The sequence below is a fragment of the Haliaeetus albicilla genome, chromosome 23 (genome assembly GCF_947461875.1).
Source record: "Haliaeetus albicilla chromosome 23, bHalAlb1.1, whole genome shotgun sequence".
NCBI classification, from domain to species: domain Eukaryota; kingdom Metazoa; phylum Chordata; class Aves; order Accipitriformes; family Accipitridae; genus Haliaeetus; species Haliaeetus albicilla.
The window spans coordinates 19814961-19828808 of NC_091505.1; the positions used below are offsets into that span (position 1 = coordinate 19814961).

General features: G+C 35.2%; 1 protein-coding gene across 8 annotated transcripts in view; it reads right to left on the minus strand.

Annotated features, from left to right (window-relative positions):
* Positions 1-13848, minus strand: part of DIAPH2 (diaphanous related formin 2) — a 266450-nt gene that overhangs the window by 193846 nt on the left and 58756 nt on the right. For all 8 annotated transcript variants that reach the window (XM_069811506.1, XM_069811508.1, XM_069811507.1 and 5 more), the window contains one exon: positions 8391-8505. In XM_069811506.1, the coding sequence (XP_069667607.1) occupies positions 8391-8505 (115 nt within the window). The remainder of the gene's footprint in view (positions 1-8390; positions 8506-13848) is intronic.

Sequence of the window (13848 nt, forward strand, 5' to 3'; positions counted from 1 at the left end):
TAAAAATAATAGAATTCATGTCAGAAAAACATACCTGTTAACTAGGGGGACAAGGGGAAGTAACAAAAATCAACTGAATCAACAGTATCTACTGACTTACACTGAAACTAGCCAATCATTCCTTCTTTCTCCCTCTCCTCAGTATCTGGCAGAGCTGTAAATAGAATGAGTGTAAGTTACTGCAGAAATTTTAAAAAACCCTGCAAAACAACACACCAGCCTTGAAGAATGGTTGGTTTCGGAGGAAAAAAATTACACACCATTTTCTTCAGGAGATCAAAAATCAGCCTTTCTTCTATCAGATGTAGAACACAAAAGACATAGGTTTAAAATGCCCTTCCTGACTAGGTGATTTGGTAGTCAGTTCTACATTCCCTTCTTGCACAAAGGTACCTTGCACAATAGAAATTAGAAGGTACAATAAAGTTCAAAAGACAGAAATTATTGTGAACATTCAATGGCTCAACAAGTAGCAGCAAAGGGCCTCAAAGAAAACTCACTGAAGACTGCACATGGGTTTTCCACATGTGAACATAATGTGAACATCCTCTGCCTGATGCTAACGAGTAAGACTACACTATTTATTTGCACATGGGTATTACAGAATTAGCATGTTAACAGTATCAACAAAATGTGTTCAAACCAGAAGGGTTGTTTTAATTAAAGCCCGATTAAAATATACTAAGGACATTGCATCTTCCTTGTTTATATGATCTAATTTGTTCAACAACCATGAAGAAATTAAATACAGACAGTTACATCTTTCATATTGGTGTACTACAAAACTTTTGGGAGAAAAAGAATAATTTCAAATACTTAAGTAGCTAAGTTGTTCAAACTTTCTGGCATTTTTTCTTGACAATGGAAAAAATAAATTTAAGGTATAATAAGGTGTTCTTGTGGATGCTGAGCAAGGGGAAAAAAAACAGTTAAAGTGGGAGGGAATAGCAGCCCACCTACATTCTCTCCTTTAAGTCACTAGTCTAAGCAGCTGACATTTAGACCTCAAATGCTATGTATCCACAGAAAGTAGGTGGCAATCAAAAGACCACCGCAGCTCAAGTTTTAATAATTCGCTATAATTAGAACATCGTCATCCAAGCACTTCAAGGCAGAGAAGAATAAAGTACAGAAGTTTTACCAGACCTGAAGGAAGTCTTGATAAGCTACCCCAATCAACAAATGCAAACAGAAGATGCTAGTCAATGATCTGCTAGTAAAAAAAAAAAAAAAAAAAAAGTCAATATCTTTTGAACAGTATTTTACCAGCAAGCTAGAACAACCCCAAGCAGACTTAAAAGGAGCAAAATCTCCACTGTAAAACCATAAAACTTGTGGTGAAGAACTCGAGACGCTGATGAGTTGTTGCAACACCATTTTATCTCCACTCTTCAGGTAGACAGAAGATGGGTGAGCATAACATCAGAAAAAGAAGGGGTGGATGATAAGTTTGTTTGCTAGTATCAGCGTAAACTGGAATAATGGTGTTTGTTGTATTTTGATTAGACTTAACACTTCAATAAAGTACAAGTAAGTGTTGAAGTCTCCATATAAGGTTTGCATACTTTTCATGAAAGCATTGAGTGCAACACCTGCATACGTCTATCATACCACCTATGTACAGTAACTGCCAGTATTCCACCTTCATCTACTTTTAGAGCCCGTCGCCTTGCTATTTCCAACAATTTTAAAAAGAACATTTACCTTATAATGTTTACAATAAACTTATTTGGATAAGCATCATTATCTGCTTACAATTCTGTACAAGTACAGTTTCCTCAACTGTTTACAGTCTAACTTCTATAGCCTAAAAAGAAAGTGTTTATCACCTTCAAATAAACATTATTAACAATGTTGACAAAAGATGATGTTGCTACCATCACTGTATTTAGTGTTATTTAAACATCACCTTTTTCTTAACCTCATCATGTCATATGTTGTGTCTTCCTCAGAAGTAATGTGGTCTCCCCAGACTGTTCTTCAGCTGTTTTGGTATGTTTGTTATGCTCTTTATTAAATTTTCCAACATCCTTTTCATACTACTTTCAGTTGCGCATTTCAGCCCTCTTCCTCCTCAACCAACAAAACAAGTTGAGATACTAAAACCTGGCACTGACCCAAAACATGAACAAATTTAAACTAAATTTTAGTTAATCCTATCAAAGTTTTACTAATTTTTCATGAATTACTAATATTTTAAAACTGAGCTACAGATAAGTCCTAGAAGTTGTTCACAGAGGGAGATATCAAAGGTAGGACTGGACAGCCACCTAAGTTTTCATATTGTAATTACTAAAACAAAACTTTATTTTAATAAGCTGTTTAATATGTTTTATATTATGCATATATTATTACATTATACATATAAAAATAAAAAGCAGAATATTTTGTTCGCGTTTTGTTCAATTATGGTTTACGTACAAGTTTGTATTTCTCTTGTTCTTCCTCACTCAAACTCCCATAGTGTGAAAAATACAACTCGGCCGTTAAAACCTTATTTCAATTTTGAAAACATATCAAAATGATTGTTGAATTGTATTTTAAAAGTCTAACCATAAAGAAGCAACAGAACCCTGATCGAGAAGTTTTCCCTTGAGGTTAGGTGGATGGATAATGCATTCAGTACTGGAACAATCCCAGTAGTTACAGACTATTATGTACTAATTACTACCTTTACAGATCTACTGTACACATAATTAATTTCTTCAGAGCACCACTATCATTCTTGACTGGCAAAATACACAACCTAAATTACAAGAGCCAGAAATTAACATGATCCTTAAGGGAGAAGGCATTAACTTGCTTTGTAGTGTTTTGCAATTAGACTATCAATCAAACAGTGAAAAGTGATTTTGATTGCAGCAGGCCTGATACATAGAGTATTGTCACATTATTACAAAGTTATCTGAGGCCCCAAGCATATCATGTATCACGACTTATCTACAGAGCCATAACATTTTAATCCTTTACTTTTACCTGCTAGAAGACACTTCATCATACAATTATGTATGTATTTAATATTAAAAAAATTAAACACCAACATAGGGAGTTTTTGAGATCATATTCCACAAAGCACTGCAGACATCACACTGCTGCTGATGGTGCTCTTTTCCCTTATACTGGTAGCTGAAGATAAACTTTTATGTCAGTTAAGTGACAAAAGCAAAATTTAGAAAAAGACAGTTCTAGCTGCACAACATAAAATGACCTGCTTAAATGATTTCAAAGATTTGCTGTTAGGCTAGTGTTCTTGGCAAGAACCTATATTTTAAACACTCCATTTTAGTTGTTGGTTTTTTTAACAACATTCTACGGCAATACAAACATACGCACCCCTAACCCCACCAAAAAGCAGTAGCCCAAGCTTCTGGAGACATATAACGAGACTGGATTAATACACTAAGCGTAAATTCTTGACAACTTCTTTACAACATTTCCCTCATTAGAAAATTACTATTATGCATTTAATTAAAAATTATTCTAGTTCTAGAATTTGGATAGTGGGACCATCTAAAGACATCAACAAGAAGGCATTCTTAGTTGACAACACACCTCATTATTTCACTGTGTATTAACAGAAATTAATGACTTAACATCACATAATAGACTCACAAGGATAAGATGCAATCCAGCTAAGGAGGGTTGTTCATTGAGTTTATTTCACATTTTCTTCACACTCCATAAACTGGAAATGATTTTTTTTTTCATTAGGAAAATACTTGTGTGATCACACAAAGCTTAAAATTGATCACACAAGTTTTAAAAAGGAGAAAACCTCACTATGTAAAGGTTATCCTACTTGTTAAAAAAAAAAGTTGTCCGAAGAGACTGTTGCTTGCAGGTAAGATTTAATTGTTTTAAGAAAAGGTTGAGCTAACAATACCTCAATAGAATTCCTTCCTCTTGCTATTTAAATATCAAAACATAAATCAATGCATGATAAGATTATTTTGCAAACCAAATACTACTGAGCCTGAAATTTTCAAGTCGTGACTCAAAAACTGTGAAAGGATGATGCATGTTTTCACCAGCAAAATCACTGCTTTCACTTTAAAGCAACACATGATTCACAAAATAAAATTCTGGATGATATCAGATTCTCTCTTAGAATTAACTAGGTCAAAAAAAGTAACTGACTGGAAACTAATACCATTTTTACTCTTATCTTCTGTGCCACTACACAAAGATAATGCATCTATGTGTTTCATTGCCACCCACAATGCAGTAACTGTCCCAACTCTTAATACCACCCAACTCATTAACGACCACCACAGTTGTCCATTCATTTTCAATTATGCCTAACCTGGAATATCATTTACTTGTCAAAATAGTCTGCTAGACTACAATCTTTGTTTCCATCTTTGCATCTAGAAGCCCAGTTCCAAGCTCAAAACACTCATCTAAGATCTCTAATGAAAATCTGAAGCCCTGGAGTCCATTTGTCAGAGGCCCTTATAAATTATTTGAATCACTTGTGTTTCTCAAAGAAAAGTAGAGAAAATCCGTCCACACTGCACTGAGACAGTGATAATTAGATCTCAGTTAACTTAGTTTAAACCCCAAGACTTCAAAATCCTGTGAAGTCTGAAAGGGAATACTTTTTTAATGTTTCCATTGCTCCCTGTACAACAGATGTTTTCATAATTGTGCTCAGTAACTGATTCACAGACCAAATACTGCAGTTTGACTGTTAGTACTGATTTGAACCTACCTAAAAACATTCCACATCTTCACGAGGCATCAGTATTAAATATCTAGTGCTACAGTAGCAAGTAAAGATCTAGCCTTATGCATACTACTTTAAAAAATTTGCACCTATTATGTTACCAGTCAGGGTTCATTCCTTTTTATTCCTGGTGCTCTGGGATTAAACATTCTTATGTTTTATAAGCAGCTAACTGATGAGTGCAATAATTCACTAACTAATGAAAACTGTGCTTCAGAAGTGTCTTCTTATGAATTCTCCCCACCTCCCTTTACTTTTGGTCTGCAGAAGTACCACTTCCCTGCAGCTTTGGCTGCCTGCCTTGAACACAGGTGGTACTCAGATAGCAAGGCAGCACATAGATTAGTGACAACCAACATTAAGGTATTCTCGGAGTACCTTAAAACAAAACTATGTTAAATGAGGAAAAACCCCAAAGTTCCATTCTCATGGTGCCAGAGAATCATCAATAGAATTCAGAGGTTTAAACAAATTTAATTGCTACAACCTATATGGAATTAAAAATTTTTAATAAGTGTGTACACTATCATTTGTTTTACTTCAGTTACTATTCCCACTGGCATTCCAAAATGCCATGAAATACAAGATAGTAAACACTAAGTCATCCTAATTGCTTTTGGCGATTGTCAGTTTTCTTCCACTTATCCATTTATTTATTTTACATGCTGGCTGTGCTCTTGAGAGAATATAAAATGCATTCCTATTTGTCTTCTTCTATCATTCTCCTGTAATATATTGGGAGACCACACCAAGAAATGGGACTAAAGCAGAAGAGAAATTTGACCCTAAATTACACTTGAAGTAAGTATTTTGGGGATTAATGAGCTGCTTGTGGCTGTTAAGGCAAAAGGTGAGGAAGAATGGTGAATATCATTTAACATTTCACTTTGCAAATAGCAGTTGCAGAAAAAAGTGGTTTGTGGAATGCAATTATTTGAGCCTGTGCTGCAACTAAAGACTCTTCTTGACTTCTAGTAGGTTTTCAAGTTTTAAGAAAAACTTGAACTCAAAGAAAGGCAACCCTGACTTTCTCTACAAGCCAGCCAAGTAAGATTTTAATATCATGGGTAATACGTAGTAGCATTTTTAACAGTCTTCTCATCCTTCGTTATGGCATGTTATTTTCTACAACCACTAACTGAGAACAACATAAGGAAGAACAGGAAAAATACCTGCAAGGCTACCACCACAGTAAGCTATTTGGAGAAATTCTGTTGTTTGTAGTTTTAGAACTGTGCAACTATGCCAACAAGAATTTCCTCTCATATGAAACAGACAGCTAAGTCAGAATTTCAAGAGGATTTTTTTTTCAGCATTTTTAATGAAGAAGATTTTCAGGAATTCAGAAACATTTCTTCAGATTTCTAAAGAAAGAATTCACTTCAAGGCAGAACCTTGCCATTTTCAATAATAAGGGTGTCATTCCATTGTAAGCGTTACCTGCTGCTAGGGCTTTCCTCCCCTTAAAGGTCTTCCTGTCTTGCTGTCACGCTAAAACCAGTGATGAACTCCACGTCATTTTAATCTCACTGCAATGCTATGAACCAAGAATCTAACAAACTTTGGTATGGAAAAATGTGTTAAATTACTGCAGATGATGCTTTTGTATTACTGCGTAATACCTGTACATTTAGAGCAGAAAGTGGGAAGCACTGTAAAAGCAGAATACTAATGGCTCAAATTCAGTGACTACTGAAAAGAGCATGAGCTCTCAGTGAAAGAACTGTATATCTTATGAAAAACACAACTATGACTAACTCTTTGAAGGGGTTTCAAAAGAGCACAGAAAAAGACATTCAGAAATAACTCAAGGAATCTACTCAAGAAATGGTTCAGGGAAGTTATGGTCCTCTGAAAGACCTTCCTTAACCCAAGTTAACTTTTCAAACACTGTATTAGTATAAACTGCAGTTCTTATTCCTGGAATTCAGACAACAGCCAGGACACCACAAACCTCTGTGCAATACAACTTAATTTTGAAGGAATAAAATCCTCAAGTAATTGATAGAAGTGAGACCATCCTAGTGGTTCGAATTAAAACAAAAGACTCCCTATGGTTACAATACAAAGCATCACATGAATTGTTAATTCTCAGAGCCAAAAAGTTAAAGTAAAAAAAAAAAAACAACACAGCAGCACAAAAATGCTCACAGTCAGTACATACATTCACTTCAAAATCCTAAGTGTGTGTTTGCTTACTCAAATTTGGCCTATCAACACTTGACACATCTCACTCCATCCACCTCCAAGAACTGCACATCCCTAAAGTATATCATATTCTAACTGGTTGATAAATGGACATAAGATCTGTAGCTAGATCAGAAATTCATTCTTTCAGTATCTAACACTTCTTGGACTCTAATTTGTTAGGCTTCCTCATTAGCTCCTAAGTTGTTATTGAACCGTTCTTCAGCAGTACTTGCTTCTCTTCAGGCCTGAAACAAATTACTGGTAAATGGTCACATATGAAATACTGATCAATTTACCATTAACTATGGCTAATAATGAAAAGACTTGAAGAAGCTGTGTGCAGCTTCAGAATTACTCAAAGACCATTTGAAAGCCATGAAGAGCTGAGGATAGTATTAAAGTATCAAAATCATAACCAATACTCAGTTGTTAGTAACTGCATTCCCAACTCCAGATATAAATATTGTCATCGTATCTCCCATTGAAAGAATTAAGTGTTTGAGAAATTATTTTCTTCATCTAAAATCAATAGCAGAAGAGTTATTTACATGACATACTGAGCAGCCTCAGTTACACGTGACAGACCAGCATGGTTTTTATTCTCACTGTATTGTTATCTCTAGTAGTCAAACAGGCCTATTTCACACTGTGTTCCAATAAAAATCGGTAGACTATCTGACACTTCCCTATGGTATTATGCAAACAGTTTAAAGAGTGTGCACTCACATGTTCAAACCTTTGAAAACTACCTTATATCATTCACTAATAACAGTAACAGTGCAGTTTAACTGTATATAACTTGGGAAGGGTGTGCTTCTTAGATTATACAACACAAATTTAAATACTAATTAGAAGAATATATGTAAAGACCTCTTTTTTCTTAAAAAGAGAGCTGCATATAGTATATAAAAAAAAAAAAAAAAAGTGAAAGCAAAGACTAAGGACACCAACACAAGAACTTTGAAAAGAACAATGGTTTCATCTCACATATTCCAGAATCATGACAGTAGGCATATTATAGTGTTGTGGCTTTGTGATTCAACTGCATGAGGACTTTGATTTAGCAGTGTGATACAAGCAAGTAAATTTTTGTTACACAACAAACCTTCCACAGGTGGAATATCTAAAAGAACCTGAAAACTTACAGTTCCTGCAGCTAGGAATATTAATGCAGATAAGCATAATTTTAGGATTAGAATTTAATTATAATTTAATTTGAAGAAAATTCACATCAGCCTGCAACACACCCTGCACTTAAGAGGTATTATTAGAAAAGGTTCCTCCCCTTATGCTGTGAGGGAGGAGCAATTCCTGAAATAAACAGCTATGCTTAATAAAAACATATATTTTAAATCATCTTCCTGCTATAAACCATTATATGAATTCCATAGCATTGCACAAAGCATAAAAGAGACTGTCATTGCACAGTTTTAAACTTAATAAAAGCATAATACAAAGTAAAAGAAGAATGTACCTTTCATTTGGGTTCCAAAGGTAAGCGCCAATTTTGCAAACAGTTCTGGGTTTTCAAATCTATCTTCTTCAGCTTTTACCCAAAAGCTGTTTTCTGCTATCTCTTGAGGCTCAATCTGAAACAAAAATGGCATCTCCAGAGTTAATAACTAGTATTTACAATAGTCAAGTTAAAGCCGATGCTACTAGACTTTTGTGATAATTGCAATGAATTAAATTTAGTTATGTTCCAGCTATTATGTTCTCTTAAAGATGCTTCCAGAACAAAACATAATCAGATGAACTGCCTCCTATCCACGCTATGATTTTTATTATATTTCTCCCATTCAACAAGTTTTCCAAACAGGCTTGATAACATATTAGCATCTGGGTTTGAAAGTGTTCTAGCCTTCTCTTGATTATGTTCAAGACAGTTCCCAAGTTCTTCACCACTGATATGCAGCCCTGCTGCTTGAGAACTGTAAAAGGAATAGTCTTTGTTACACTGCCAGAGTATGGAATACCTTATTTGCAAATGATATGTCAATGCAGACCTTTCAGTGACTCAATATTAAGTCTGTAGGAAGAATTATCTTTTTAAACATCAGAAATAATTTTATACTTAATATCACTTTTTTTAAACATTTGAAAAATGGAAACACAGATTTCATTACAGTACCTTATTTGATACTGTATTAAAAGAAGAAAGTACTCTGCAACATAGAAGCTGAAAGCCAATTTTACTCTTCATGTATGGTTCAAAACAGCTATTTTGTTTTCAAAATATGTTCCTCTTCCTGTTTTTAAAGTCTTATCAATTCTTGTTTACAAGTTTGTTTAAATGCCTATTAATTTTCAAGGGCTATTTAACTTCAGGATGATACACAAGAATACAAAGGATACACAGGCTGAGGGGAGACCTTATGACTCTCTACAACTACCTGAAGAGGGGTTGTAGTGAGGTGGGTGCTGCTCTCTTCTATCGAGTAACTAATGATAGGACGAGAGTAAATGGCCTCAAGTTGCGGCAAGGAAGATTTAGGTTGGATATTAGGAAAAATTTCTTTACTGAGAGGGTTGTCAGACATTGGAACAGGCTGCCCAGGGAAGTGGTTGAGTCACCATCCCTGGAGGTATTCAAAAAGTGCGTAGACAAGGTACTCCAGAACATAGTTTAGTGGGCAGGGATGATGGTTGGACTCGATGATCTTGAAGGTCTTTTCCAACCTAAATGATTCTATGATTCTATTCTAAATTTATAAATATTATACTTGTAAGCCTCACTAGGATTTCACTGCAACGCATCGGTCCTCCGCCTTTCACAATATGATCAATCTGTTAATGTGTAGCTGCTTTATCACCAGCTGCAGGTAAGACATTTTTAAAAACTATCTTAATCCAACACTAATGGTGAAGACAGTTACAACAAAAGGCACTAAATTAAACAGAAAGAATTTTGTTCCCAAAATGATAGCTCCTTAAAAGTTATGTTCAGAGGGACTTTCCTCTTCTCCAGTATGCAGGAGATTTTTGGCACTGTTCCCAGAGCACTTAAGCAAAGTGTCCATCTGCAGTTACTTTCCATTGTCATACACAGTGTTCAGATGTGCACTTTATAAATTATTTCTATAAACACATGAACATAATTGATTACAATGAAATTGGCTGTAATGACAAATATGTATTATAAACTACAAATCTTATTTTTCTATATGTTTACAGGATGGTAGTCTGAGTATGTTTCACAGTTACAAAACTAGTGCAACTGACTCTAGAATCAGATATTACTTAACAAGGACAATTGAGTGTAGAAAGCGCAAGTTACACGTATGGCAGAAATTTTTCCCTGCTTAACTGACATGCCTAAATAAATGAAGAAGATAAATGAATTGCAGGAGAGAAACTATCCTAACCAGACAAAGCAGTGGTGAGTCAAAGATGAGGAGCAAGTTCAGGACAGAATGATATTGTCAATGGCAGACAAATTCCACCACCCCATCCACCCCCCACCCCCAAAAATCACCAAAATATAAATCTGTGATGAAACCTATATTCTATAAGGAAAAAAAGTCCAGATGGAAATACCCAAACAGATAGAAGGGGTTAATATAAAAATCTGGAAGTCAAAGATAATAAGAGAAGCTAACTGAAATAATAGCCACAAAAAATTTTCTTAAAAGCCCAGGTGGAAATGCATTTCTAAAACATTAGAGCTCATTTCAAAGGGAGGAAAAAAAGTTTTAAAAAAATCCAGAAAACTATGATGGAAGCTTTGAAGAGAGTAATCTTCTAAACAGAAGGAGGACAAGGACACTCAAAGGTAAAAAATCTTCAACAGACAAACATTTCATAGGAGGGGGAGTGGCTTTTTTTTTAATAAGGGTTTTAAAGGTTACAAAATTGTATAATTCAAATGATTCGTATGAGTACATGAACTAAAAGGACTTTTATATGGCTAGGTGAATTTCAAAGTAAAAAAACTACCCCAAAACTCTGGATTCAAACATTGGGTAGTGCCATATTCCTGAAAGTAATACATGAGCATCTTTTCCAGCATGACAACTCATACATTCTTGTTTCTTTTTAATAATACAACTAGGCTACTTAAAACAGTCCATTTTTTCTTTTTAAAAATATAATATATTGGTGTGGTTTGCTGGAGGTTAAAGATATATTGTACAGATGTTTTAAAAAAACAGCAGGACCATACAATTCCTTTTAAATTCAGAAGCATTAAAGTTAATATTCTAAAAAAACTGTTCAGTTTTCTGGAAATGCACTGAGAATTATACTTTTAAAAAAAAAAAAAAAAAGAAAATCCCTCACCAATTTCATTTTGCTGCACTCTCTACAGTTACTTGTAATGTCACCCTCATCTACAATTCTCTGTAATGGGCCTGAAGTTTCCAGCACTGTCATACCATACTGTAGCTCTAAGAAGGCACACTGATGCACATTAACCGAAACCAGAGATTTACAGTCTTCCCCCCTCCTCGATACTTTTAATTCGTCCTCCCACAATAAAGAAGTTATCAATTATCCTAATATGCAGATTATAAGAATTACAGACAGAAAAAGTAAAGAGAGTTTCAAATGTATTTAAAATTTATTGAAATCAATACCTTAAAACCATAGTTGACTATTTTAAATATCCTTCTGCTTAAATATTTTGAAACCCTGTTTTTAAACTACTCCTGTTAGATACACTTTCAGATTATTTTAGCACATTTCCAAATACTTCGAAATCCAGTGACAAAGTACTAAAGATAAGGTATAAACATTAATTCTTATGGTAAAAGAAACTATAAATTGACATGACATGCATTTCTACACAGGTTTTATCTCAACCTTCTAGATTCCTCCTTCCAAAGTTAGTGGGATTAATCATTCATGATACTGCTCTTATTTGTTACTCCAAAGAGCGAGCCATTTCACTATTCAACACTTCAGAATTTAGAGGAACACAAAACCTAAGCTTACTTTTTATTTAGAAAGACTCAAGAAGAATTAAGATCACTTACTCAAAAATATCAGAGGACAGCCTAGTTCCTCTTCCAACAGTAAACTTCTGTCATTACTAGTTCTTGGAAGGTTTTCCTTGACATGGTGACGGTATACATTCAGAAATGATACAAAACAACTTACCTTGAACCATCTGAAAAACCCCTTGGGAAAAAATAGAATGATTTCCAAACACAGTCCTGTGCTGTTTCCCTAAGACTATTCATGTTTACATATACTCTTAAAAGTGAAATTCCGTTGTGTCTGGCAGGGTAGATCAGCTATGTAAGAGCTCGATGGACATGATCCTGTGTCCTAGCAATATAGTGACAACAGTCTACAAAGGACTGTTATTGCTATGCAATGATGTGATGCATTTCAGAAGCTTCATATTGAAAAGATGGAGCATCTTCAGCCAGGAGCAACATCTGGCATCACATGTCATCCAGCTCCATCCAGGACAATGTGGTACCACCCAACTTTGTAGAAAGATGCATATCTACATCCATATGAATTTCCCAACAGTTTTACCAGCTGTGAAGTGCCCCCAAAAAAACCTGCACTATTTCAGCATGCAATTTAAATTACACATTCAACAGTTGTTCAATACTAAATTGCAACTTATGGTCAGCAATGACCATCTGTAGCCACTTAACAGCTCACTTTCGTCAACAATTTGATTTTACTAAGTTCTTGGTACCAACACACTATTGAAATAGAATATGGTTTTCAAGGAAAGTGTCACACACTAGCTAGTAGTACAAAGATTTAGTACCTTGACAAGTAGCAGATATCCAGTCAAACTAACTGAAGTCAAAGCTAGAGCTCAAACCAGATGACATGCAATATATGAAGGTCCTCCTTTAAATTGCCTTGATGATTTGGTGATCTATGTGTTTTTTCCTACAGCAAACCTCAATATGTCTATCACATTTTATACCACTAAAAAACTGCCAACCACGAGCTGCCTTTAAGATGTGATGGGTTTAGTCTTGAAAATAGATGCAATTATCTAGTACCCCAAATTTATTTCCTTTATATGGAAGAAACAGTGGCTATACTGATCAAAAAGGGATTTAAAAGTAACACATATGCAAACACACACCTGGATACTTGCATAACTTCTCTTGTCACAAAGTGACCAATTCTACTGGGAGACAAGTAATAACTAGTAACTGCTCTTACAGGTTAGTTCTGCAAATCAGACATTGTGCTTGCAGTTTACTGCTCAAGTAAATGTTTATATTTTAAGTTGTTTTGAAAAAGGAAATTTGATTAAATATAACCATGTAAAGACTGTGCAGAAGCTCGCATTCACTGGAAGTTAATGGTGCCCAACCATGTCACTTGAGCAGTCCCATAGCTCCTCCCAGTGGCCAAAACCCTGCCCTAGCATATTACTAATCTGAAACGAGCAAGAAACATCCCAGATTAATACCCGCAGGTACCATTATAAACACAGACACAGGCATTCTCTGAACTTACAACTACATTAGACATCATGAACCAAGAAGGTTTCCACATTAAGTAGCATGCTGTTATCTATGTTTGAAAACTGCTTTAAAACTATTCCTAATGGTTTGGATATACTGCAACTTAATACAAAGCCACAATTCACATTCACCGCACCTAACAGAGTGGTGCCCTGTCTTTTCGTTTGGGTCATCGCAGTTTTTCACTCTGCTTTGATACTGACCAGCAATACAAGCAACTCTCTGCAGAACTATGAATTTCAGTGAGTATTCACCCACCGATCATACTCCACATACCTCAGAGGAGTCACAGATGTCCTCTCAGACCTGCCCTCACGACGGGGCCAAAAGAGAAATAACACACAGCAGTTACCTACTGCCATCTCCTGCTGTCACTACATAAATCCACTGAGCTTAGCACACATTCTCTCAAAGCTCTCATGGGAAGAAATCTCTTGCTCAGCAATGTACAACCCACAGCCTTTTTTAGAAGAATTTTGTATTGGA